The 26,274-nt window shown below is 27.9% G+C and overlaps 1 protein-coding gene and 1 long non-coding RNA gene across 7 annotated transcripts; one reads left to right on the top strand and one right to left on the bottom strand.

The window, feature by feature from the left end:
- The first annotated feature begins 11,556 nt into the window (after nt 1-11,556).
- LOC109805584 (syntaxin-132) lies at nt 11,557-19,288 on the top strand. Of its 2 annotated transcripts, none has more exons than XM_020367729.3 (13): nt 11,557-11,753; nt 12,270-12,383; nt 12,660-12,716; nt 12,797-12,845; nt 13,443-13,531; nt 13,625-13,698; nt 13,784-13,826; nt 13,906-13,966; nt 14,106-14,131; nt 14,221-14,298; nt 14,609-14,689; nt 14,776-14,841; nt 18,895-19,288. In XM_020367729.3, exons 1-13 carry the CDS (start codon nt 11,736-11,738, stop codon nt 19,054-19,056), a joined length of 918 nt encoding a protein of 305 aa, XP_020223318.2. In that variant the 5' UTR covers nt 11,557-11,735; the 3' UTR covers nt 19,057-19,288. The 2 variants fall into 2 exon arrangements, with proteins under 2 accessions (XP_020223318.2, XP_020223317.1); XM_020367728.3 differs by lacking the exon at nt 18,895-19,288 and adding an exon at nt 14,943-15,315 and having other exon boundaries at nt 11,561-11,753.
- LOC109805585 (uncharacterized) lies at nt 18,798-25,148 on the bottom strand. Of its 5 annotated transcripts, XR_002240325.3 has the most exons (6): nt 24,990-25,148; nt 24,645-24,733; nt 21,889-22,032; nt 20,714-20,860; nt 19,764-19,974; nt 18,798-19,030 (listed from the first exon to the last, which is right to left on the bottom strand). It is a non-coding gene; the product is annotated as an uncharacterized LOC109805585 (long non-coding RNA). The 5 variants fall into 5 exon arrangements; XR_002240324.3 differs by lacking the exon at nt 19,764-19,974; XR_014430421.1 differs by lacking the exon at nt 18,798-19,030 and having other exon boundaries at nt 19,585-20,037.
- Nucleotides 25,149-26,274: the final 1,126 nt, after the last annotated feature.

Genomic DNA, 26,274 nt, shown 5'->3' with positions numbered 1-26,274 from the left:
TCCAACAGGGACTTCAATAACTCTTATTGGAGCATTAGTCGCTGATACATATGACTTAGTCACCCTTTTTGGATCTGTGAATACATTTAGTAATTGATTGACTAGATTTTGCAAATGAATTATCTTTTGAACTTCTAGTTCACATTGTTTTGTACGAGGATCAAAATGAGTTAGTGATAATTCATTCCAACTAATTAATTTTTTCTAGCTATTTATGTTATCCCCCTAATGTTGGGAAAATCAACTCATTAAAAGAATGAGATGTGAATTTACCAGCATTATCCAAACAAATTTTCTTAATTGGATAGTTAGGAAAATAAGCTCTTAATCTAATTAGTTGAGCTAATAATCTTGCAAACGTCTGGTTGCGAATTGATAATAAATAAACATGTGACCATCTTGTTGATGTATCAATTAAAATCATAAAAATATCTAAATGATCCACATCGGGGTGTATTGGTACACAAATATCACCTTGTATTCGTTCTAAAAATAAGATAGATTCATCCTCAATTTTTGCTGGTGATGATCTAATTATTAACTTCCCTTGGGAACAAGCGGTACATGAAAAAATATTTGATGGAAGAATCTCCCGGCTCTTCAATAAATGTCCGCATGAATTTTCAATTATTTTTCGCATCATGATAGTCTCAGGGTGACCCAATCGATCATGCCAAATCTCAAATTTATTTTGATTTGTAAACTTCTGGTTTACAATAGTATGTGTTTCAATTGTATTAATATACGTGCAATACAGTTTATAGGAAAAAGAAAATAATTTTTCCAATACTTCCTTTTTATTCAAGTGGAGTTTCATGATATAAAGTTATTCTATATTTCCTTCATTGTTTGTTTCAATATGAAAACTCATTTAAACGAATATCCTTGAAACTAAATAAGTTTCTGTAAGACTTAAAAAAAAATATAATGCATTTTTAATATGCAACTTCGTGTCTTTCAGTGATAATATATTAGCTCTTCTGGAGCCTTCAATTATATTTGTAGTATCATATAACATTAATTTCTCGCATTAATGAATATGAGAAGATAAAAATTAATACATTAGAACATTCACTTCAGGGAATGAAATAATGCTAGTTAAAATGGTCTCTTGCATAAAAAATCTCAATATTTTGTTTTAGTTTTCAAGAGACAATACACCAACTAAGGATATTTCTTAATCCTTTTTTTTTATAAAAAAAAATTACTACTTCTGCAGCAAAATAGATGTATGAAAAATATAATATATTTTTCAAATCGAGAAATCATTATAAAAATGACATTCTTGTTATGTATCTTTAGACATCAATTATATCAATAGGATTTGAAACCAAACCCTTTAAGATTCAACAATGTAACACAAGAGTTCAATTACATGACAAGTTGCTTATTTCAATCAATTTAATCATAAAGAATATCAAATTACAGATGTAGGAAAACTCATAATTTTTTTAAGAAATCACACAAAACCTAAATAGGTTTGAGGACATGCTTTGCTAGTCATAATTTTTATAAGTGCCTCAAATATCATTCAACATTATAATTATGACATTTACAAAATTATTTCACTTCCGATGATGACCTCATTTATATCAAAGGATCAAATACAATATAATATATTTATATCAAAATTTTCACTTCTGGTAAAATTTATTTTATTTTTCACTTTTCATATTATTTTTCACTTTTCATATTATTTTCTCACTTCCGGTGAGGAAAATATTCTTTTATTTTCATTGTCGTACAATTATCTTACTTACAGTGAGAAAATATCCTTTTATTTTCATTGTTGCATAATTATCTCACTTCCGGTGAGAAAATATTCTTTTATTTTCATTGTCGTACAATTATCTCACTTCCGGTGAGAAAATATCCTTTTATTTTTTATTTTTGCACAATTATCTCACTTCCGGTGATAAAAAAAATGCTTAAAATTTCTTAATTTGACAATGTCTTCTAGATCATTGCAAAATCGTTATATGTGTATATATATAACATTCATGGAGAATCATACAATTTTACAACACATATCATTCACGGAGAATCATTCAATTTCAAAAACAAAAAAAAACAAAATTTGTTCTTTCGGTTTCATTTTTTTTTCACCATTTTCCCACTTCTGGTGAGAAAAAAAAATAAAGTAAAAGAGGTTGAACATTCTTCTTTGATATTGTCTTCTAGACAGATTTCAAAAATGTATGAAGAATTTCTTTATTTAATAGTGTCTTCAGGACTACTATAATGTCTTCAGGAGTATTTGATTCATAACAATGTAAACAATACAAATTTTTGATAAAATCTTATTATGGAAAATGAATAGTTAACCTTGAAATATTTGTCTTAAAAAATATGGTCTTCTTCAAGAAAATTCTTCACAGCTTTGTCTTATAGTTGTAACACCGATAGCGAAAAGACTATCGTGCTAATAACGTGTTATAAAAGAAAGAAAAAGTAGAGAGAAGAAATAAGACAGTATGAGATAGAAAAAAGATTCTGACCGGTGTATTATATTTGAGAGAGGACTAACCTATTTATAAGTACATGGGGTAACTGAACAATTACACAATAAAGGGAATAATACATAATAGAAATATAAATGGTAATGATTGATAATGAATATTGGCATCTACTAATTAGGCCACTAATTATTATTCATAACAAAAACATTTATGTGAGTAGTGGGCAACATAAATAACTGTTTGAGAAATAGGAAAGCAGGGCCGGTTTAAGGACGAGGTTAACAAAATCTGACCTCTTCAAAAAATATATTCTATATAAATATTTATATAATTTTTTTAAAAATTTCATTACTTAAAATTACTTTTTTACATTCTTAAAAATTCACTTTAAAAAGTCTATCTCTAAAATATATATAAATATAATTTATTTTAAAATTTATCTCTAAGATATTTTTATTTTTTATTAAAAGATATTATTATTAATTTAAAAAAAATACTTTAAAATTTATTTTAGACCTAATAATGTGTTGGATTAGTACGGAGTGAGAGTGACTTACGTGAATTTACGTCAAAACAGTGGAGGCACCAGGAAAAGAAAATGAGACCGTATTATGTGACTATGTGTAGATCATTCATTTATACCATTATGGGCATTTTTTTTCTTCCATATGCACCATAAAAGATATAAAAAAAAAATGCATCATAAAATAGCATGTTATGACAAAAAGATAGCATAAAAGAAGTCATTACGCAATGGACACTGTGTCTGCATCACAACATGAAGGTATCAACATACATTAATGCATTTATATGCATATTAATTATATGCCTGGATTTGGGTAGAAGTAAGCATGCAAGACCCTAAAGAATTAATTAGAGTATCGTATTTGAAGATCATTTCACAATTCACATCCAAATGAAGATTGTAAATTATTTGAAGAAAAATGAAAGAAGAAAAGGAAGTTACAGCATGAGCATTTTCCGGAATTGGGTTAATTATTGTGACAAGTGCATAAACATTCACTAGTGAGTCATTATGAATTGTAATGTGTAGCAAATTCTTGATCGTGGGAGAAGTGAGTTTGAAAGTAAAGGAGAAGTAAGTGAGATTTGTGATTTTCGAACAAATTTGTTTTTTTCTTTCCACTTATATGTGGTAACCATATAAATTAAAGTGAGAGAGTAAAGATAGAAGGGTAAAAATAATTGTGGAAATCAAATTCAGATATTCCTTTTATCTATTGTTATATATTTATATGTCTCATTTTTTCTTTTTTAAAAAAATACTGAAGACAATTTTAATTAATTTTTTTAAAATAATTTTGATTAAAAAAAATTTCTTGCTTTACCTTCTCTTCCTCCTCTTTCTTGTTCATCTCTTGAGTCATTTTTTCTTGAATTTTTTTTCACTTTTTATTCTTGATTTCTCTTTCCTATAATCAACATAGTTATATCTCATTTTTGTACTTTAAAATTTTTATTTTTCACTTTTAGCTTTGCTACTTTTTAAACACTAATTTTTCACCCTAGTTTCATTTTTCCTTATATTTTCATTTATAAATTTGTAATTTATTTAATATGTTTTTTACACAACAAACAATTTAACACTTAAAAAAGAAATAATTTGGTGAATTTTTTGGTGAATGTGTTCATAAAGTATTATTGATCCTAGATTTTTAAAGTATTCTATCAATCTTAGATTTTTTTTACATACTTTCCAAAAAAAAATTTCTAAAAGTGTATTTTTAGTATTCTAAAAAGTAATTTTTAAAATAATAAAAATAAATAAATTTTTTTCATAACACTAAAATTAATTAATATTAGTGATATAAGGTTGTAGTGAATGAAGGGTATGCAAAAATTTTAAAATTTTTTAATTTTTATGAAAAATTATAATTTTAAAATTTCAATCTGTTTTAAAATTCTGAAAAATAAAGGAAGGAGAATACGTGTGAAAAAAGGTATGAATGTTAGGGGGGGTGGGGGGAACTCGAATGCTCAAGACAAGAGAGGTTCATAAAATTGATAAATTATAAAATATTAAAGATATTAAAATATATGTATATATAGGTGTATTATTAGTGTAAGAAAATGTATGCATAATGAGTTATAATAATTTAATGTTATCTTTTATTTTATCCTTTATTTATTGTGAGGATAACAAATTATTCTTCATTTATTTGGATATATTTAATATTTTCTTATTTACAAAATTATTAAATTGTATCAAGATATGTTAATAAATATTTACTTTATCTATATGATATGAATATTTTTTTATATAAATAATTTAGAATTCATTTGGATCTATTTAATATTTTTATTAACTAAATTATTAAATTTTATCAAGATACTTTAATAAATATCTACTTTATTTATATCATATGGATATTTTTATATATAAATAATTTAGAATTAAAATAATAATTATCGATATAAAGCAAATCAAAATTTCACATAAATCGTAAATAAATTACCGATTGTATAATTATTAAACATTAGATTGCTCTATTTAGTATTTACTATACTTTATAAACTATAAATATATTTTTTATTTTTTATTTTTATTCCGAACAGTTATCTATCACCATTCCATTCCTTATAATGGGAAAAAAAATATTGAAAAATATCGCCACAGCATAAACGAAATGACAGCTTATGCATCAATGAGAAAAGAATAATAATGTTAATATATTAAATCATCTTAAATATTCTTTCACAGTTTCTCTCATATTTTATAAAAAGATTAAATAAAATTTTAATTCTTAAATTTGAATAAATATTTTTCCTCCCTAATTCATGTAATTTTAAAATATTTATTTTAAATCCTTTAGACACCAATACGGACATAAATAAACTAAGTCAATTGTTTAGCAATAATTAGGTTGGATGTAACATTTTTATTAAAAACACTAATAAATAAATTTTGTTAGAAAAAATTATTAACAATATTTAAATAGAAGAATTAAGAAAATCTTTTTTTTTACAATACAAGTACAAAGAAAACATTTCTTTCTTCATTATTTATTTGAGATAAGAAAATTATTCAATTAAAATCTGATAGACTAAAGAAATATTTAAGTTTTTTATTTTTTTTTGGCTTATATCATTCTTTATCGGATCCTGTTAAAGTTCGATAGTCTATTATGATGATAAAATTTTCCTTAATGTTCAAGTCTTAATTAAAAAAATAACATATTTAATGCTTTAAAAACATTAATTGAATTTTATAAAAGAAATAAATATTAATTAAAAGTATTTAATACTTTTTTTCTTTTTTCCAACAAGTAGCCTATAATTACGGCCGTAAATACCGCAATACACAGATACCAAAAATCGAATGGTCAATGGTGAGAAAATTTCCATCTTCATTTGTAATTGAATTAACTCATACAATAGAAACTTTTATCCCTGCTTACATGACTGCATCACTTGCACATTCTCTAATGTCAAAGCAAACATATACCCACATACAAATTCCTATAAGTAAATAAATAATTAATAAAAGGCAACAACACAACTAAAATAAAATAAAACAAAGGCTACAAGCACATTTGCAGAAAATCGATCCCTACCTCAAAGGAATCAAAGCTTGAGGCTGGATATGCATGTGGAATTAACTTTCTTGGACAATATATGAAGAGAGATGTCACATGAGTTATGAACATAGGCCTTCACTTTGAAAATCTTGAGCACACTCGCTTTCCCTTTGAGCGTAAATGTTGATGTGAAATTCAAAGTTCCAATTGTAACATCTGAGATAAAATTGGGATCATGAATTAAGTTTCCAATCATTAAATCTACATGAGTGGTCATATTAATCTGGCTACGTGCCGCAACTTTCTCAGCCTCCATTGGAACTTCACCCACAATGCTATCATGAAATTTTACATAACTAACGAAGTGTTTGTGCTCGAAGCTTCCATAGTTTGGATTTTGTACATTGATTATCATAGGTAGATTCACACTTGTTATGGACGAATTGAATAGAACGGAATAGTCAAAGTGTTCGAGGCCAACAGGGTAGACAGTGATATTGGGACTTTTGGGTTTGAACATGGTAAGAGACAAAGTCACAATCACAACTATAACAATGATCAAAAAGAGTAGGAACATGCACAAGCAAGTTTTGAGACCTCTAGATGCCATGGTTTGGGATTCTAGGTTTAGGGGATTAAGAAAAAAAAAACGAAAGATTTGGGAAAATTGACTATGAAGTTTGATATATATGTATGAATTAATTCAAGGAGTGATTCTGTTGGGATGAAAAAATTCAAGGGTATGAAAATTTGTGATTCCGTTGAATTATATGTGATACCTGTTTGAATATATATATATATAGGGAATGCTAATATACTCCCACACATATAAGAGAGAGATAAGGGATTCATTTATCCTAAAAGTTACTTTACTTAATAACTTGTACTCTACAACAAATTTTAACAATTCAATCATTAAATTAAAAATTCTTAATGCATAGATCAAGTTTGTAAATTTTTAAAATTTTTGAAAATTATCAGATACTTTGATATATATAAATTTAAATCAATATATAAAATAATTTTATGATTATCTGTTAATTTGAATTAATGAAACTAAGTATCCAATAGTTTTCAAATTTTTAAATTTTTTGCAGACTTGATCTATGCATTAAGAACTTTTAAGTAAATCTCTCTTCTCTCTCACACACACACAATATATATATATATATATATATATATATATATATATATATATATATATATAATTTAATAATATATAAAGGAATATAATGAATGACAATAAAAGGAGTTGACTTAACAAAAGTATTTATGTAACATTAATTATGTTGAGGTGAAAATATCTTTTTAATCTTTATAGTTTCACTTACTTTATCTTTTAATTCATATAGTTTAAAATAAAATTTTTTAGTTCCTATAGATATCTTTTTCAATTATTTTTAAACTCTATAGTTTAAGATAAATTTTTATAGTCTCTATACTTGTATTTTTTTTTAAAATCTTTTTAGGCTATGTTTTATAACATTGTCTCTTTTATTTTGACATGGTATAAATATTAATTATTGTATTTTTGGTCTCTATTGTTATCAATCCACAACTTTAATCTTTCTATTTTAAAATAGAGACATTTAGTCCTCAAATTTTATAAAATATGAAATTTTGATCCTTTCATCAATTTGATGTTTGTTGATCATTAAATTTTGACATTATTCGATGACTTGTCATCACTGAAGTAATGTGATACTTAGTGACATGACGTACAAGGATAAAATTTTAAAAAAAATCATACAAAAGATCTTCGTTTGTTTTTATTTTTACAAGTGGTTAATATTTATTCTATTAATAAAAATTTATTTAAATGTTTTTTAGTTTTTTATTTTTAAATATCAAATTACTAAATTTTATATCACTTAAGTATGAGTAAACATTCAAACTTAATGATTAATAGATATTAGTTTGATGGAAAGATCAAAATTTCGTATTTTAAAAATTAAAAAAAATATCTATATTTTAGAATAAAAAGAAAAAATATAATTTAACATAAGTAAAATTATAAAAATTAAAATAAAAGTTGATCTATCAACTTGTCTAAAGTGTGGCATAATTTGGTTTTTTATTAGATATAAGTTGATTTAACATTTGATTGTGCTGATCGAATTTATATTCTCCACGACAATTTGAACCAATCACATCATAGTAAATAAATAAATCTGGTCTAAATTAGTAGTTAAATAACACAAACAAGTTAATCCACATGAACTGCCACAAACAAGGCAGAATTCGAATCTCTAATCTTACTTAAGCGTGGATCAACCCCTATCGCTAAACCACATGCTTCACTTTGACCAATATAATTAATATATATATATATATATATATATATATATATCATATCAAGTGAAAGAGAATTTATTATGAGAGATGAGAGGGTTAAAATTAGGGGTGGACAAAAAAAACTAAACTAAGCTAAACTGAACTGAACTGGTGGTGAACTGTACTATAAAAAACTGAATTGTTTGTAAAAAAAACTGAACTGAACTGTTTAAAAAAAACTGAACTGAACTGAACTGTTGTAAAGTTGAACTGTACTGAACTATAAAAATTAAACTGAATTATAAAAATTGAACTATTTTTATAAAAGAATAAAAATTAAATATGTTTAACATGTTATGTCTTAATAGATTAGCTCGATAGTCTAATAACCAAAATTTTAGAAAAAAAAGTGATTTGAAAAAAAATTATATCAATTTTGTTGAACTTAACGGATCAATTGAGCTATGTTGGACTACTTATTTTTAGGCTTAAAATTCACTGAGTTTGTTTGACTTAATTTTATATTTTTTTCCTTTGAAAAATTTAAATAAAATAGAAAATAAAGTAAAGTTGACAAATGTGTCCTATTTTGATATATCAATGAGTCAAAATTGTTCAATTCAAAATATCATAACAGTTTAGTGCAGTTTAAATTGCAGTTCAGTTCAAGTTTTTATAGTATAGTTCAGTTCAGTTCAATGACACAAAAGAATAGTTCAGTTCAGTTCGTCTGAACTAATATTTAATTTAGTTCAGTTCATATGAACTACTTTTAAGTTCAGTATAGTTTTTATAGGTTCAGTTCAGTTCAGTTTGTTTTGTCCACCCCTAGTTAAAATATAACCCTTAGATTAATCAAGTGAGAGAAAATTTGGGATTTAATCTAGTAAAAGAAAATTAATCTAAAGGTTATATTTTAACTCTCTCATCTCTCATAATAAATTCTCTCTCACTTGATATGCTCCATATATATATATATGAATGGTAATTTAAAAGACATATATATTTTATAATCGATGCATGAGAATGGAAAAAACTATTATTATAATGAATTGGTTGAAATATAAGTCACACTAAGTTTTTTTTTTTTTTTTTTTTGAAACATAAGTTGAAAAAATGTTAAACTAGAAGATATAAACTATAATTGTTCATTAGATAAATCATTTGAAAAATCCTAATACATAAACTAAAATAAAGCCGGTCATAAATAATCAATTAAATCCTGCTATTGTGTTTTAGAATTCTATTTAAAAAATTAATAATATATTTTTATTAAAAAATACATTAGAAATATGCTAAAAATTATTATAATTATGTATTAATAAGATTTTATGATATTTTTTTACTTTAATTCTTTAATTAAAACTGATGAGCATTTAATTAATTAATTTAAGTGTTAGGTTGTCCTCGATAAGCTAAAAATGTAAAGAAGTTACTCATAAACCAAAAAACAAAAGAAAAAAAAATCACATTAATTAAGAATATTAGCTAATTTTATTTAATTTTCAGAATCTCATTTGAAAAATGAACTTCATTCCCTGAATTTCCCTTCATGTTAATTGATAGTAGAAAAGAGAACTTTAATTTTACGTGATCTTGTTTCAAATAGGATATTCTGTTTTCATACACAAAACAATTATTTCTCCATTTTGAACTTTACCTGGTTAATACCATGAGAAACAAAATAATCACTAAAAATAAAATATAAATTAAATAAAAGGTATCATGAAAAGTATTTTATTAAATACAATAAAATTAATTAAGATTTGCTGTTTTTTTTCTTTCCATTACATTGGATTCAAGAGGATTCAATGCGAATAAAGTTTATCGTGTTCAAATTAAAATCATAGAAGTGGAATACTCTATTTTTTCTTTTTTTACAATCATTAGGTCAATTGTTCAAAAAATGATATTACAAAGTTAAATGGATACTTCTACAAATGGATAATTAATTATTAAAATCTTTCTCTTTTTGCAAGAATAATTGGTCTTTTAAGTTGAGAGATACCTATGAAACAACTTGGAAAGACATGGCAAAAATACTCAGTCAAAAGTCAAAACAAACAAATGTTGTTGATGTTAAAAATATTCAATGCTAATTTTCCAAAAGAAGAAAGAGAAAAAAACCATAGAGTCCCTTGAGAAGCAATGGAGCTAAGTTAATTTTTGTTTTTAGTATTTTATTGATTATTTCTAGCTGGACACAATCTGGACAAATAGAAAAGTGATGCTGATTTCACATTGAATTGCAGAGGTTTTCGGGTAGTCCAAAAGCCAATATGGGCCTAGTCAATAAGTCAAGCCCATTTCTATCGGCCACTCCATTACTTCCTTCAATCTTGTAACTATATACACTTTTTTTTTTTCTCTTGAAAATACTTAATTATTTTTTTTCTTCATGATATGATTTACCAGTGTTTCACATTTCTACATTCATGGTGTGATTCTCACTAATTAAATATTATTTTAATAAAATCAAAAATCAAACTTAAGAATATCAAATTGATTAATATGTGACCTCACATTCTTACAACCATAAGTCAAAGGTAACATATTTTAACTATGAAGGCAAGCAAGAAAGCAATTTGTCCAAAAATAACTTGGCAAGTCTTCAATTTCTTCTACAGAATCACTAGAACAAGATATTTTAATATCTAATATTGTAGTAAAAAATAAAATAAAATCCGGAACAACTTAACATTTACAAAACTAATACTAATAAAAAATACTTTTAACTTTTATGTACTTTTACAGCAATTTTTTTTTTTTATAATTTCAACTAAATAAAATTATCTAAAATATAGATTTTAAAATAATTTTTATAAAATTAATAAATATATATTGGATGATTTATCCAACCATTACATTTTAATTAAATTTTAAGGAGTAAAGTACAATCTGGACGAGGAAATGGAAGTATTTAACAATCTTTTACGCTAAATTATTCTTTCAGTTTTATTTATTTATTTAATTAGTTCAATTTTCTATTGTTAAAAATTTCCATCTGGTTTCTTAATGTTAAAAAACAATATAATGTTGTTATTTTCGTCTCATTGAAATAAACAATGTTAATTACATAAGTGACACAACACAATAAAAAAAAAACTAACTTGTTATGCAGGACAAATTTTAGTATTTTTAAATTTTAATGGCGTTGACAGAAAAAATGATATTGCATCATTCTTTTGACAATTAAGAAAGCAAATTAATTTTTTAATAATGAACACATGAAGCGATTAAGGTGGTAAAAGTAATTTAGCCTAATTTTGAAGAAACTATGGGAAACATAAAAACAAGACAAGAAAAAGCGTTGTGAATGTGAGAGTTTGTAGTTTGCCTTGCCTTGCTTCGTTGTCGTTTCGCCGGCCAAAGACACAACATTTCGTGCCGTTTTAGTGTCTGCTTCGGACATCTCACACAAACACAACTCTCTCTCTCTCTCTGTTTGATTTGATAATTCAAGATGAACGACCTTCTCACTGTAAGTTCATATCTGTATTTCCCTCTTTCGATGCCAAAATTCGATTTTGATCACTGGGTCTTCTAGTTCTCTTGCTCAAGTTTCTGTTTTTCGATTCCAATTTTCTGCTTTCTCACTGTCAGATTCGATACTATGTTTTCATTTTAATAATTAAAAAAAAAATCAACATTAAGAGAGGCCCAATTTCTGGCCTTGAATTCTAGTGGGAGACGAATTGGAATCATTAAGCCTTAAAATTCAGTTCATCGTTGAATCTATGTTGGTAGTGGAAAGTTTCATAAAGGCTGTGTCTGGCTTTAACTCGGATCATAGTTGATCCCCAATTAGATTTCAGTTGGTAATGTTTTTGGCATAAGTTTTGGTGTTTGGATTTATTCTGATAGTGATTTTGGTGTTTTTGTTTTGTTTGATAACTGTTAATTTGACGTGGATTAAGTTTAGTACAATTTTGTTGTGTTATAAGATCAAAGTCTAAGGGTAGTTTTTTTTTTCCTTGTTTCAAATTCTTTCTTGCAGGATTCATTTGTTGGTGAGGCTACTAATGGTCAGCCTTCTAGGCGAAGTGATATTGAAATGGGACAGGTTCCCAGAAGCAACTCCGATATGGGAATGGAAGCATTTAATAAGCAGGTAACACAATGTGCAAGCTGTTTAAAGTTTTTAATCATTTGATTGTTTAAAATGCAAATTTTACCTTAGGTATTTTTTGGTTTGTGATTGTGTGGATATTTTTTGGATTTTATTTTAGAATAGAATTGAAGTTCAAATCTATTGCTAGTCTAAGTCTAAGGGGATAAAAGAATTGATAAGTTTTGCTGTTTCCATACTCATCCTTTTCTTTGTGTTATTTGTTCAATAATTCAGTTAATATCCTCCATGTACTGATATTCTTTGTTCCATTATTAGATCCATGAGGCTGATAAACAAGTCGATAAGCTGTCTGTGCTACTTCAAAAGCTAAAGGTATCTATTATCTTCATCATTTGTTACGTTTTAGCAGCAAGGTCTTGTTTATAAGTTATAACTAAGTGTACTTTCTGCAGGAAGCTAATGAGGAATCGAAGGCTGTTACAAAAGCATCTGCCATGAAAGGTGTGTTACGTTGCAATGTTATGTTTTAGTTGAAACCAATTGTTTTGAATTTGGTTGTATGAATTTCTGGTATAGCCATGTATGGTGTATTAACTTGGGTGTGTCAGAAAGTTACAGCCAGACACATGACAATTGTCTTGCTAGTAACATTCATGAGTTAAATAAATATTTATGCTTCACATTTATTTATTTTTTTAAAATATACTGCCTTTAATAATGATAGTGACATTAAATGCGAGTAAAATTTAAGTCAATACTCTTTAGAACGAGGAATCAAATATGTTACTAAAGCATCTGCTGTAAAAGGTGTGTTGCAAACTTGCAATGAAATGTTATGTTTTAGTTGAAATCATCTGTTTTGAATTTGTTTGTAAGATTTTATGGTATAGATGCTGACGATGTATTAACTTGGGTGTGTCAGGCTGTTACAGCCAGACATACACATGACAGTTGTCTTGCTAGTAACAATTATGAATTATATAAATATATATGCTTCATATTTACTTTTGCTAATATACTGCCTTTGGTTCCGATATTATATGCAAGTGAAACTTAATACTGTTTATAAGACTAATAAACCTGTAATATTACTTTCAGCTATCAAAAAGAGGATGGAGAAAGATATTGATGAAGTTGGAAAGATTGCACATGGTGTCAAAACAAAAATAGAGGCTATAAACAGAGATGTATGCTGAATATTGTTTTTAGCATATGTCAGTTTGTCATAAAAATATCAGACAAATATGAGAATTATTTAATCAGGATGTGTTACTGCGCAGAACCTAGCCAATAGACAAAAGCCTGGCTGTGAGAAGGGAACTGGTGTTGATAGAGCTAGGATGAATATGACAAAGTAAGTTGGTAGTATATATCTTTGTTATTGTACTTGATAAAATGACCCAGGGAAGCTGAAATATGTGCTATTCCTTGAAACATAGTGCCGTGGCTAAAAAATTCAAGGATCTCATGACGGAGTTCCAGGTAATTTTAACTCCTTTCACCATAAGTTTTTTTCTTTTGAAGTTCATGTCTATCTTCTCATAAATGTGTCATGTTTTAGACTCTTAGACAAAGAATACAAGATGAATATCGCGAGGTTGTAGAGAGAAGAGTTATTACAGGTTTGAACATTTCAGCCCCTTGGTAGAGTTAACTGTGTGTCAGTACTATAGTTTTTTTTATTATTATTTTAAACTTATCTATTTAGAAAGTATACACTGGATCATATTCACTTTTTGATTACTTGATTTGATTTTACAGTCACGGGAACTAGGCCAGATGATGAGGTGAGCTTAACTACTGAGTTTGTGACTTGAGATGACATATCCACTACATATGAATTTTGTTGTAATTGACCATTTAATGATTGTGTTAGACAATTGATCACCTCATAGAAACTGGAAACAGTGAGCAAATTTTCCAGAAAGCAATTCTAGAAGCTGGCCGAGGACAGGTACTTGGTTTTCTTATCTTTTCCTTTTAAAAATTTAACAACACATTATGTTATTTTTTTTCTATTTGTCTTCCTCTTTTACTTAAAACAGGGGGAGAGGAGACTTAGAAAACCATAATTCATGATTGATACATTTTATTTATTTTCTAACTTTATCTAGTATAGTGATTTTTTTTTCAAATTTTTATATTTTGGGGCAAGGGGCAAACACATCCGCAATTATGGTAGTTATTATTTTCCGTGCACTTGTTTGGAGAATTAAACTTTTCTTCATCTAAAAGTTTACCTAAGAAAATCTGGGTTTTCACAGGTTGTAAACACAGTAGAAGAAATTCAAGAGAGACATGATGCTGTAAAAGAAATTGAGAAAAAGCTTCTTGATTTACACCAGGTTTGCTTGCATGAAGATCTCAGTCTTAAATATCTAATTTAGATCATAACAGTGGCACACCTAATCCTACTTTCATTATTTCTCAGATTTACCTTGACATGGCAGTCTTAGTTGAAGCTCAAGGAGAAATTTTAGATAACATTGAAAGTCAGGTTTGTTCACTCTCACACACCCTCGATTTTGTGTTTGTATGCGTGTAAGTAGAATGCAGGGCATATTTAGTTTGATTTGCGTTAATGAGAGGCTTGTTCAGGTCAACAACGCAGTCGATCATGTCCAGAGAGGGACAACTGCACTTCAAAATGCTAAGAAACTTCAGAAGAATTCTCGAAAATGGATGTGCATTGCCATCATTATACTGTTGATAATAGTAGCTATCATAGTTGTGGGGGTCCTCAAACCTTGGAAGAGTAGCTAGGGCACTTGAGCCCTTTTGTATGTCCATATATAAGAGAGTTGACTTGGTTGGGAAACATATGCATGTGTGTCCGCAGGACAACATCTTAGAGCACAATTTTTAAGCCATTTGTTTTGTACGATTGATGCTTGTTTGTGTGGTGTGATTGATTTATGACTATACATTGGTGTGTCTCACGATATAAATTCATATTCTTTGTAGTCTTCAAGGCTCTCTTATTTCCTTGTACCATTCTAAAGCTCTCCTTGCTGTCATTTGCAAGTTGCAAATCTTGCATTCATGTTCTTCTTGGAAAGAAATTACCTTCTTCTCTTAATTTTTTCCCTCCTTATCATTTTTCTAAATTTACCATTTTGGGCCCAGGTTGTGGTGTGCTTTGGGCCAACACACCCTTAATGAAAGTCCATTATCACTATATAGTTCTCATTTTTGTTGGCCGGTTGTTTACCAAAAAAATAAGGTTGTCTGAACAATTTTATTTTTCCATGGAGCGTGGCTAGGGGACTTCGAATTTAGGTGTATATAAATTGGCCCATCCCCATGGAAATTAAGGCAATCTAACTTTTATATGCATTTAAAATATAAAGGCTCACTTTCTATTATCTTTGCTCCTTCAATTCACCAACTTTTATTTTTTGTTTGATAAGTTACTTTCTATTTTTTTAACCTTATATAATTCCAAATAGTTGTCATCTTATTTCTCACCCCAATTCCTTGTGTAGTGCCATGTTCTTGTACTTCATTATTTTCTTCTTGTTATTATAATGATAATGATATTATTTATAAGCTTTTTTATCATATTATTATTATTATCATCATCGGCATTGACATGCTTTTCAGGTGTACATTATTTTATTTTATCTTAATTTCAAAAGAAAATGCTTCTATTATAGTGCTAAGCTCTTGAACTTTTTTGCTTGATTATCTAATGAGTTATTTTTAAATATTCAAAGAGTTAATAATTTGAGAAAATTACAACGTGATTCTTTTACTATTTTTTTCCCTTTTCAGATGATTTGGAGTAAATTATAATGACATTTCTAGATTAACCAAAATTTATTATACACATATATAAAAAAAAGATTTGTTTATTTTAAGAGTAAGTCTATTTACTCTATTCAATAATTCATGTTTTATATTTATATTAAATTTCAACGATTTAATCGTTGAAATTAAGTTCTTGATATATAGGTCAAGTTTGTAAATTTTTAAAAAATTTAAAAATTATTTGATACTTTGTTTCATTAATTTAAATTGACGAATAATTATAAAAATATTTTATATGTTAATTTAAATTAATGAACAAATTATTAAATAGTTTTTAAATTTTTAAAAAATTTACAAACTTGACTTATGCATTAAAAATTTTAATTTTAATGGTTGAATCGTTAAAATTTGATGTAGAAAATAAGGTATTAAACAGAATAAGTGTGGATAGATTTCATTTTTTTAAGTTAAGGAACCTCTATATATACTTGTTTTTCTTATCCTGCTAGTGCCTAGCGGAGGAGAAAAAAATAAAATGTATAATATTGTGTATGGACTAAGACATGGGTTTAAAGGTAGTCTGTACTTATAAGATGCTTGGATGAGTGAGGGAGCGAGAGGGGTTATGTTTGGATTTTGGAGAGAGGGGAGTGGGATGGGCCTGTAAAGAAACTTGCCCCAGAAAGTGGGGGTGAATAGGACGAGGAATCTTCGATATATAATATTATGTGATATAAAAATTTAAAAAAAAACTTTAAATTTGGAAAATATTATGATAAAAAAAATTTAAATTTTTCATTAAACTATTTTTGTTATTATTATAAATATTAAAAAAAAAAAATCTTATACAACAACAAAACTAGTAGGCGAGGTTGGCTACATGAGGTACAAGACGTTACTAGATTAAGTCAAAAATCGAATTTTCATCGATTATATTTATCATGGTATCTTTCTTGACTACTTCCTCCATTGCTTTTTTTTTTTTTTGGTCCCCCTCTCCTCTTTACATGGTTAGGATTTCTGATGGCTTATTTATTTATTTATTTTTATTTACATGTTTATCTTTTTCCAATCAATGACACACGAATCTCGTTTCATATAATATATAATTACTTTGTGTCTTGATCTTTCTTGTGAGACCACACATCCATCTTAACATTCTCATTTCTGTAGTCTCACCTTTCTCTTATGTTGCCCTTCAAAGTTTAACATACATTACTATGTAGTATAATTAGACGCATAACAATATGATAAGAAGTTTTCTTATACAATCTACTTATTTCTTTTCACTTTTTTTTTTAATGTGCTTATCCAAACAAGGAAAGAAAACTTTCTTCATTTTTTGACTTATTTTTTTCTAAGCCTTGTTTAGATAACTTCATATTTATATAAAAAAAAACAAAAAACAAAAAGTAAAATGAATCAAAGTTCTCACATAAGTTAAAGTTAACTTGTGTATTTAACTTCTATAAAAACTCTTTTCATTTAACTTTTCAAAAACTAAGGAACATAAGTTAATTTTTAACTTATATAGAAAACTCAATATATTTTATCTTATTTTCTTCTCCTTTAAGTATTTACTAGTGTATTAACTCGCATAGGTGACATTTACGTCTTTGTTCTATTCAAACAATACATCTTTATTATAATATTAGCTTATATTTGCTCTATTTTTAAAACTCGTTTTTTTCCTTCTTATTTCTCTATTGTTTCATTTTTCACCCAGAGTGTTAGGCAGTAGCTTGTAAGCTTGAAAAGGTTAAAATTTAGATATTTAGAAAATAAAAACTTAAATTATTATCATTTTTACTTGATATATATATATTTTTATCTCTGCCAAGATTAAACACAACTGAAATTGGTGCCTCAATTTTTTACCATGCGTGTATGAAACCTACTTATAACCTTGCAAATTCATTATACTTTCGACTTATCTTCTTGTCTTCCACTGTTTCATCTCAAGAATGATGAGATGTATTTGAACATCAAAGTTTTAACTTTTGTACATGAACATGTATATATGTGCCTATTTTTTTAATTATTATGTTTTTAATCTTTTTGACATACATGCATCTTATAAATATTTCATAAAAATCAAAAGTACAACAAATGCCCTAAAATTACTGTACCAAAAACAGTACTTGTAGGATAATGGCTATATCATATTATATGTTGAAGTATGAATAATTTAAATTAATAGTAGAGAAATCTGAAATTCATTCCGTTGATTAAAAGAACTATGAGTATTGTGTAGATTAAAAGTGAGTATCGATCCTCTTGTCTCAACTACTTATGATCAATTTTTACTTGTTAAGAAAATTGTCCTCCCCATTATTATCTGTTAACTATGCATAAAGTGCTAAAGTGAATAACATTTAGTTCATATAACCCACTTCCATCACATGAATACGATTATTCTGAAGATATATATTTTGGAAAGTTATTTTAAGGTGCCTTTTCTATTAGCTCTCTTGATAGAAGTAATCAGTTTAAGCATCCAGTTTTTATTTTTTTTAACAGATTTATGAAAGAACTTTAAAAACCTTTATTCCTAGAAAAATGTAACTAACACAAGTCTTTCTTAATTATTTCCCATCAAATTTGGATAATCGTCTCACCTATTTATATTTGTGGATATAATTTATGTTAGTATCATTTGTATGTTTGCTCAAGTTGCTTGGGCAAAATCATGTAGTGATTGCGTCAATTGCAAAAGGAATTGTTCGATTACTAGGCAACCATTTACTATTCAGACAACTAATCATTTTGTCTTTTTAAAATGGCATTATGTAATGAACAGGTGACAAACGCAACTGATCATGTGAGACAGGGTAACGACGCTCTCCAAACAGCAAAAAGCTTGCAAAAGAAGTCAAGGAAATGCATGATGATTTCCATTATGTTGTTCCTGATCATTGCCATCATTATCGTGCTCTCTGTTTGGAAACCATGGAAAAAGTGACCACAAAAGGAAAATGGTTTACATACAAAGAAACAAACATATAGATATTTCATTTTTTTTTCCCAAATGCTTGAAAATTTTCGGTTGTTGCAGTAGCGTGACTTTGATTCTAGTACTTTCTCTTTGTTAAATTGGCTTTTAGTGTCCATTTGCACGGCTAATGCATAATAATAATTTGTCCACTATGTTTTTACTCTCTGAATCATGAAATGAAAGGATGCCATTTTTTTTATCCTATAGCTATCATATACTTGCGAGCTTTTTTTATCCATGCCATTTTTGGAGAATGCTACTCACATTTCCCTTCCTAATACATCACTCTGATTAGACAGCTATCAAACTTAAATCAACCTATAACTACCGATGTTAAAGGAATTGTAACAGAAATCGTTATTAACTACAGGTAGTTTGGTAGGTGGTTGAGTATATTGGCTATGTTTGCAAGTTGCACAATTATATATAATTGAGGTGGTGTGAGAAATATGACTAGCATTATTCTTCTTCATGTGCATGCAAATGATTGATGATTTAAGGAGAATTAAAGCACGGGTAATGCATTCCAAAGTCAGGTATGCAAATGTGAGGTAAGCATGAATTCTGCCAAATTAGTCATTGTATAAACAGAAATGGTTGAGAATGATCAGGTTGAATATATGCCAAAAGCTCATACTACATACTACATAGACAGTGTCAGCATAAAAACTCACAAGTCACTAGTTGATGGAAGAAATTTTTCATTTACTGTTTAGAAACACTTGTGCTCAGTGGTGGAACTTCTTTAGGGCAGAGGGGGAAAGCAAGCAAGAAAGCAAGGGGATTTGCTGCGTTATACCACCATTGCTCCTTACTTGTCTGGTCTTTCATGTTGATGTAAACTAGTTATGTTAAAGTATACACAATCATTGTCAACAGAGGTACCTGATGTCACATATAGAATAGCCTTGTAGGTTTGAATAAGCTAGCTTGGAGACAACTACAGAGCTAGAACAACAGATAAGACAAAACTTAAACATAGTACAATAGGTATTGTTAATGTTGTTTTTCGATTAAAATTAGAGTTTCAAATTGGTAATACTCATTGACATTTAATGAAATCTTTTATTATGCATATTACTGTGGGTAAACTTCAATTCTAATTGGAAAACACCACCAGCACCATCTATAATACAGCATCATTTGCATGTTAGTTTTATCCTATGATAATTATCCCCTACTTTCATACTGGCTGTTTCTTTTCTATAGTTGCTATGTCTATAAGACTAACTTAAGAACTTCCCAAGGACACCATATTTCTGTCATTGAAAATTGAAAGTTTTTTCATCTTTGAAATCTTTGTAGCTTATTAGTTACAGTAGAAACCCCCTTCAATGTTTGTTTCTGAAGTAAACAAATAGGGGTGTACACACCCTTAAATTTAAGTAGATAAAGTTCATGATGCACTTTACATTAAACAATAGTGGAAAATCCTTACCCATTCTAGAGACGAGCTAAATTTAAAAGAGCCTTATCCCGTAGATACATAGCAAACTTTGATTAGTTATCAAAACAAGAAGAAATGTATATGTTGTTATGACTTCTAAAGCTGAGAATTGTAAAATGTCTTAAAATTGAACCTGCCTTCTTCTAACTGTTAGTTATTTTTCTTTTATGTACTTACCCATCCAGAGCTCATCATCCAGTTCCCCAGAACAGATAGTCATGTTCCACACTGCGTCTACTTTGGTCGTGTAATATCACATTTGTCCTCATTAATTCTTAGAATACTTTGAAATTTTGACAGCCTTACCACCTATTGTCTCCATAGCTGCAATAGCATCAGACAATTGAGATTTTTTGTTAGCAGAGCATCTAGACCCCGTGGAAAACAAATCAGGCCATGAAAGTTCTCAAGGCACAAAGAATAGTTGGCAGAGTTTCACAATTCACAACAATCTTACTTATCCTCATTCCTCACAGTGATTTGAGCGGCCATTTAGGTATTGCATGTTCCTAACCCAGAAGGTAAGAAAATTGAACCCCAGTAACCACAGGGCTTTGGAGTCATGGTCTATCCTTGAGTTAGATATTTTCATATAGCTAAATAACTAAAGGCATATATACAGGAAATTGACGAAAATTTGTCAACTCCAAGCTGCTATTACCCACCGGCCACCAAATTTCAATTGTCTATTCTTATCCTTTGAATATTGCCTCCAGCTATATAGCAACATATTTCACTTGCAATTTTTTTTTTATTGAAATTCACCCTTCAAATATAATATATCTCAAATGAATAGCAGAAACCACAGTTTTTTCCATTAGCAGTTTTTTCCATTAGGCATTTCGCCTGGGAGCAAAAATATTTAAGTTTTCAGAATTTCATAACTTTACTTGACAATACGCTAAGATATGCAAGCAGATAATTCTGTTATGTATAGCCACTTGAAAAACTCTTATCATTCAAATCAATCTGGATCAAGGAAATTTTCTTGGCATCTTGGGGTCATTATGACTTCCTAGGTTGGATTCATTTGGATTTTTCACAGTACAAAGTTCGTTTGCTACATCTAGCAATTGAAGCTACATGAATAGCACTATTTCATGACCGTAGTGTGAGTATCATCAAACTATCAATACCATAAAAGCCATGTTAGCAGATATTCCTTTTACATGATACGGGACTAGAAGATAAGTAGATAACAAGCAACTTCGTACAGTGATATGCCAAACATCAACCAATCAATATCAAATATTTGAATTTACTACCATTAAAATCATAAAGATCCACAATTTCTCTAAATAACAACGGAGCAACAAAAGCTTGATGGTCGACATCTGAAGAAGATGAAATACCTGCAACTCAGCACAGCAAGAGCAATCCAACATAGCATGAACAAACTTGAGACATCTAATATGTCTGGATTTATGACTGCGTGGCTCAAAAATTCCCGTTTGCTAAAGAGAAATGTGATTTTGCCAAAAATTGTTCAACATTAACTAAACCAAGAAAAAGAAAAATATATGCATTAATATTATAAAGGATAAACCAAGAAAAAAAAATTAATATATGCATTAACATTATAAAGGATTTTTACCACGCCATCTTATCACAAATCATTGGATTTGGATTCTCTCATGTGACATTTTGTGTAGTGAAATCTCAACTCATAATTAAAAATAAGAGAGTAAATTTAAATAATACTACCTCTATTCCTAATTAAAGCAACAAATTGATTTTTTCTTTTGTCTTAATTATAAGTAACAATCATTAGTTTTTAAAGTTACTCAAGATTAAATTTCTTTTATACCCTTCATTTATTGTTAAATTTATTTCCAATGCATTCACTAATAACTAACATTAAATATGACAGCTACTTAAAATAAAGGATATATTTGGAATAAAACTTGAATTTATGATAAAATTAATTAAAAGTAACCATATTAATTACTTGTCTTAATTTTGATGATTTGTCATGTGTTGTTTATAATTAGAACTAAAAGTAGTAATAAAAAAAATGCATGACGTTTTGATGGTAAAGATTTTCATTTAAGAGAATCCAAGGGAAAATCACACATGAGAGAATCATAAATGATTTACCACATAATCATAGATGATAAGTTTGTTATCTTTTACGGTATTTCAAATTTCATATCAACCATAGTTTCTAAGCCTATGTTTTGTAGAGGTGATTTAATAGGAAGGGGAATGGATTAGAGTGGATTAGAGCAAAGTTGTCCAACTCTCGAGTTAACTAGTAAACTCTATACTAAACTCTTTTTTAAGTAAACTCTTTATACTCATGTAAATTCTTATAAACTCTCAAGTCAAGAAATGAGTTAGCGAGTTTGAAATCAAATGTAACTTTTGCTCCTATTGACTTTATAGTGTTGGTATTTTACTATGACTTAAATGATTTGAAGAAACCAACTCCTTTTATAAATAATTTCACTTTAGGAACTGTTTTTGTGAAATTATATATAATTTGATCATTTACATAGTTTAATCATATCCAATACTACTGTACTATAACACTAATATCGTAGTTTAGTACTTTTGACTTTTAATGGAGTTGAAATGTTGAATTCTTGTTGTATTAAGTGCATAGTTTTAAAAACCGAATCGGTCATCAAACCGGTTAGGGTACTAGGTCAGTGGGTCAATGGTTGAACCGGTGGGTCACTAATTAAACCGCATGACTCGATTTTTATTAATTTTTTTTTAAATATTCATGTTAAATATATTTTATACTTATAAATTTCAATAAATTCATATCTTATTTTAAATTTCAGTTTTCATCTTATTTAAAATTATCTTTATTTTTATTTTGTATAAAGAAATACATAAAAAAAATTACATGTTAAACTGTATATTAATACAAATTAAAAATATAAATAATATGTATATATATAATATGCTTACAATTGATATTACAAAATAATATATGTAATATCTACATAAATATTATATTATTAAATATATAATTTAGAATTGATAATATATTATAAAAGTTATTTAAATTGCATATATTATAGACAAATATATTAGAATAAGTAATTATTCTTATGCTTAATAAGACTCTTTGCTCTTCCATTAACAAATTTAATTTTCATTGTTATTTTTGTGGTTTGTGGTCCTTTAAAAAAAATTTAAAAAAAAATTTGTGGTTGAATCGGTTTGACCCACCAGTTCACTGGTCGAACCGAAAAATTGACCGGTTCAATCCGGTTTGAAACGAGTCAAATGCATAACCGATCCAACTTAAGATTCGGACCGGCTGGACCACCGGTTCAACCGGTCCGATCGGCCGGTCCGATCCGAGTTTTTAAACACTGATTAAGTGTATTATGATATGCATATATGTCATCACTAGGTTTTTTAATGTTATTTTTCTAATAAGTAAACTCTTACGAGCTTAAGGTTCAGTGTTTAGGATCTACAAGTTTACCAGTTGAGTCTATAAAAGTTTCACGAGTTTACGTAAAATCTCAAGTTTGACAACCTTGGATGATAGTAGATTTGGAAAAAATATGTGTTTGATAAAAGGTATTTAAGGAGAATTGTGAGGAATCAGAAGTGGTTCCACATTATTTTTAATACCCTCTCCAATGAGGGGATTTCTTGTGGAATTTAGGAGATATCTAAAATACAACATGTTAAAAAATAATAATTCAAATCATATTATATTATAAAGAGAGGATAAAATAGTGATAGTAAATATCAATTTCATTTTATTTCTCACCTAATTTCATTCTACCAAACAACTACAAATTTCCCTCTATTTCATTTCCCTCTATTTCATTCTATTTCTTACATATTTCCTATCAAATCAATTCTCACCTATTCTGTCTCATTCTCTTCTATTCCTCCTCTCCTCCAAACAAAGCATAAAGGATGGCATAGATTGACAGCATAAAAACTTTTATACTAGCGATACATGTCTATTAAAAAAAAAAAAACTCTTTACCTAGGGCTGAAAATTTGATACTAAATTTTATTACAAACTTATATATAAGAAACAAATAATCAAACAAAACTTCGCTACAAATGGACTTTTAACCAAACCCAATTCCGCAAAATAAAGATAATACGTAAATTTGCAAAAGCTAACCCAAAATTTCACGCTTCAGGGTTCTCTGCTGAACTTGCTTCCGCTTACGAACCTCTCCTTTTTTTGATGATAAAATCGTTCATATGATGCTAATTCACATGAAAACAATCAAAACGTCATAAACCCAAAGACGAAACAGAACATGAAACTCATTTTACAGCCATGTGCGTGTCTCGAAGCAGTAAATCAATTAGATCTAGTTCGATTTATGGATTAATAATAGAAAGTAAAGTAAATATCGTAGAATCCATAGGAAGGGAAGCATTGAATGTGATATCGAAAATTCAGAATCTGAAAAAAGAAAAAGAGGAATAGAAAGCGAGAGGAAAAAAATAAGGGAGACACCTTAATCGGCGAATAAGCTGCGAAGTTGTTTGATCTACTCGGATCGCCCTTGCGTTTGTGATTTGCGATTAACAGAGAAAGAGACAGTGGATGTTGTCGTGTCTTGACAAGGAAAGAGAAAGAGACAAAAGAGTTGTGTGTTCATGCTTTTTTCTTTTTTCTTTTTAAGTATAAATTAAAAACTCTGCCTCACAATAACTAGTTCAGTTTTAGTATTTGAAATGTCTCAACATGGCTTTTTATGTAATATTAATTAATTTCTATATATTTTTATTATAAGAAATTATTTAAAAAAATCACATATTAAAAAATTAATTATATATATTAAATTTTATTAATTTTATAATATATTTTTTTAAAATTATAGTTATTATAAAAAATATATAATTGAAAAGTCATATATTAGAAAAGAAATATTTTAAAAAAGATATTATTGTGAGACAAAGAGAATATTTTTTTTTTGAAGTAAAATTTATCTCTCAATAAAACCTTTTCATACACTTTACTTTTTCTTAACATATTTTATCTTGTTTGAGAAAGGTAATTTTTGTAATTTTTATGGTTAAAAAATAGTTATTATTGATAGTGTATCCACATATTTTATGGATAAAAATATTTATTTTGTATTATAGTTAACTTCATCTTGATTTGTAATAAATAAAGTTTCAATAGATAATAGACTAATTTTTTTTATGAACATGATATACAAAGTGTTTCAAACTTGATAATTAAAAACTAATCTTTATTTGTAAGATCTGTGCCTTTTTTTTATTGTTCCTCCACAATCATTTTCTTCTATCTTTCCCTTCCCACTTACTCTTTATAATTGTTGAACCTCATTTACCCCAATTCTTGAATTCACATAGGTGTTGGACAGTAGAGGAGCTAGAAAGCTGGAAGCCCGAAGTTGGTTTGCATTGTCATTCTCTTTTTCTTCTTCTCTTCCCTGTGAGCTCAAAATCAGAATTCTTCTCCCTCTAAGGTAGGAAAAGCTAGAATATTGGGTTGTTGATTGAATTGAAACTTAATATTAGTTGGATTTCTAAAAATTTGAGCTTTGGGGGTGAATTTGAAGTTGGTTGCATGTTGAAAGCTGAGGCTTTGAATGTCTTGACAAAAGATTTAACGTTGATGATTTTCTTTGAATTTGGTTGCATGCATCTTGAATTTATGGTGTTTTCTGGGATGTATAAACAAAATGAGTAGAGATTATGAAGGTAGATCATGTTTAGGGGTAAAAATGGATGGATTATAGGTGAAAAAAGAAAGGGGAAGCCATGAAAGT

Source organism: Cajanus cajan, chromosome 10, assembly GCF_000230855.2.
Source record: "Cajanus cajan strain Asha chromosome 10, NIPB_CcT2T_4, whole genome shotgun sequence".
In the NCBI taxonomy this organism is placed as follows: Eukaryota; Viridiplantae; Streptophyta; class Magnoliopsida; order Fabales; family Fabaceae; genus Cajanus; species Cajanus cajan.
The sequence above is the reverse complement of the archived record's forward strand: the minus strand, read 5'-3'. Positions and strand labels throughout refer to the sequence as shown.

Excerpts from the sequence above, each read along its gene's own strand:
- LOC109805584 (XM_020367728.3), top strand. Across the intron at positions 12,717-12,796 it reads TGCTACTTCAAAAGCTAAAG|GAAGCTAATGAGGAATCGAA; the intron begins GTATCTATTATC and ends TACTTTCTGCAG. Across the intron at positions 12,846-13,442 it reads AAAAGCATCTGCCATGAAAG|CTATCAAAAAGAGGATGGAG; the intron begins GTGTGTTACGTT and ends TATTACTTTCAG.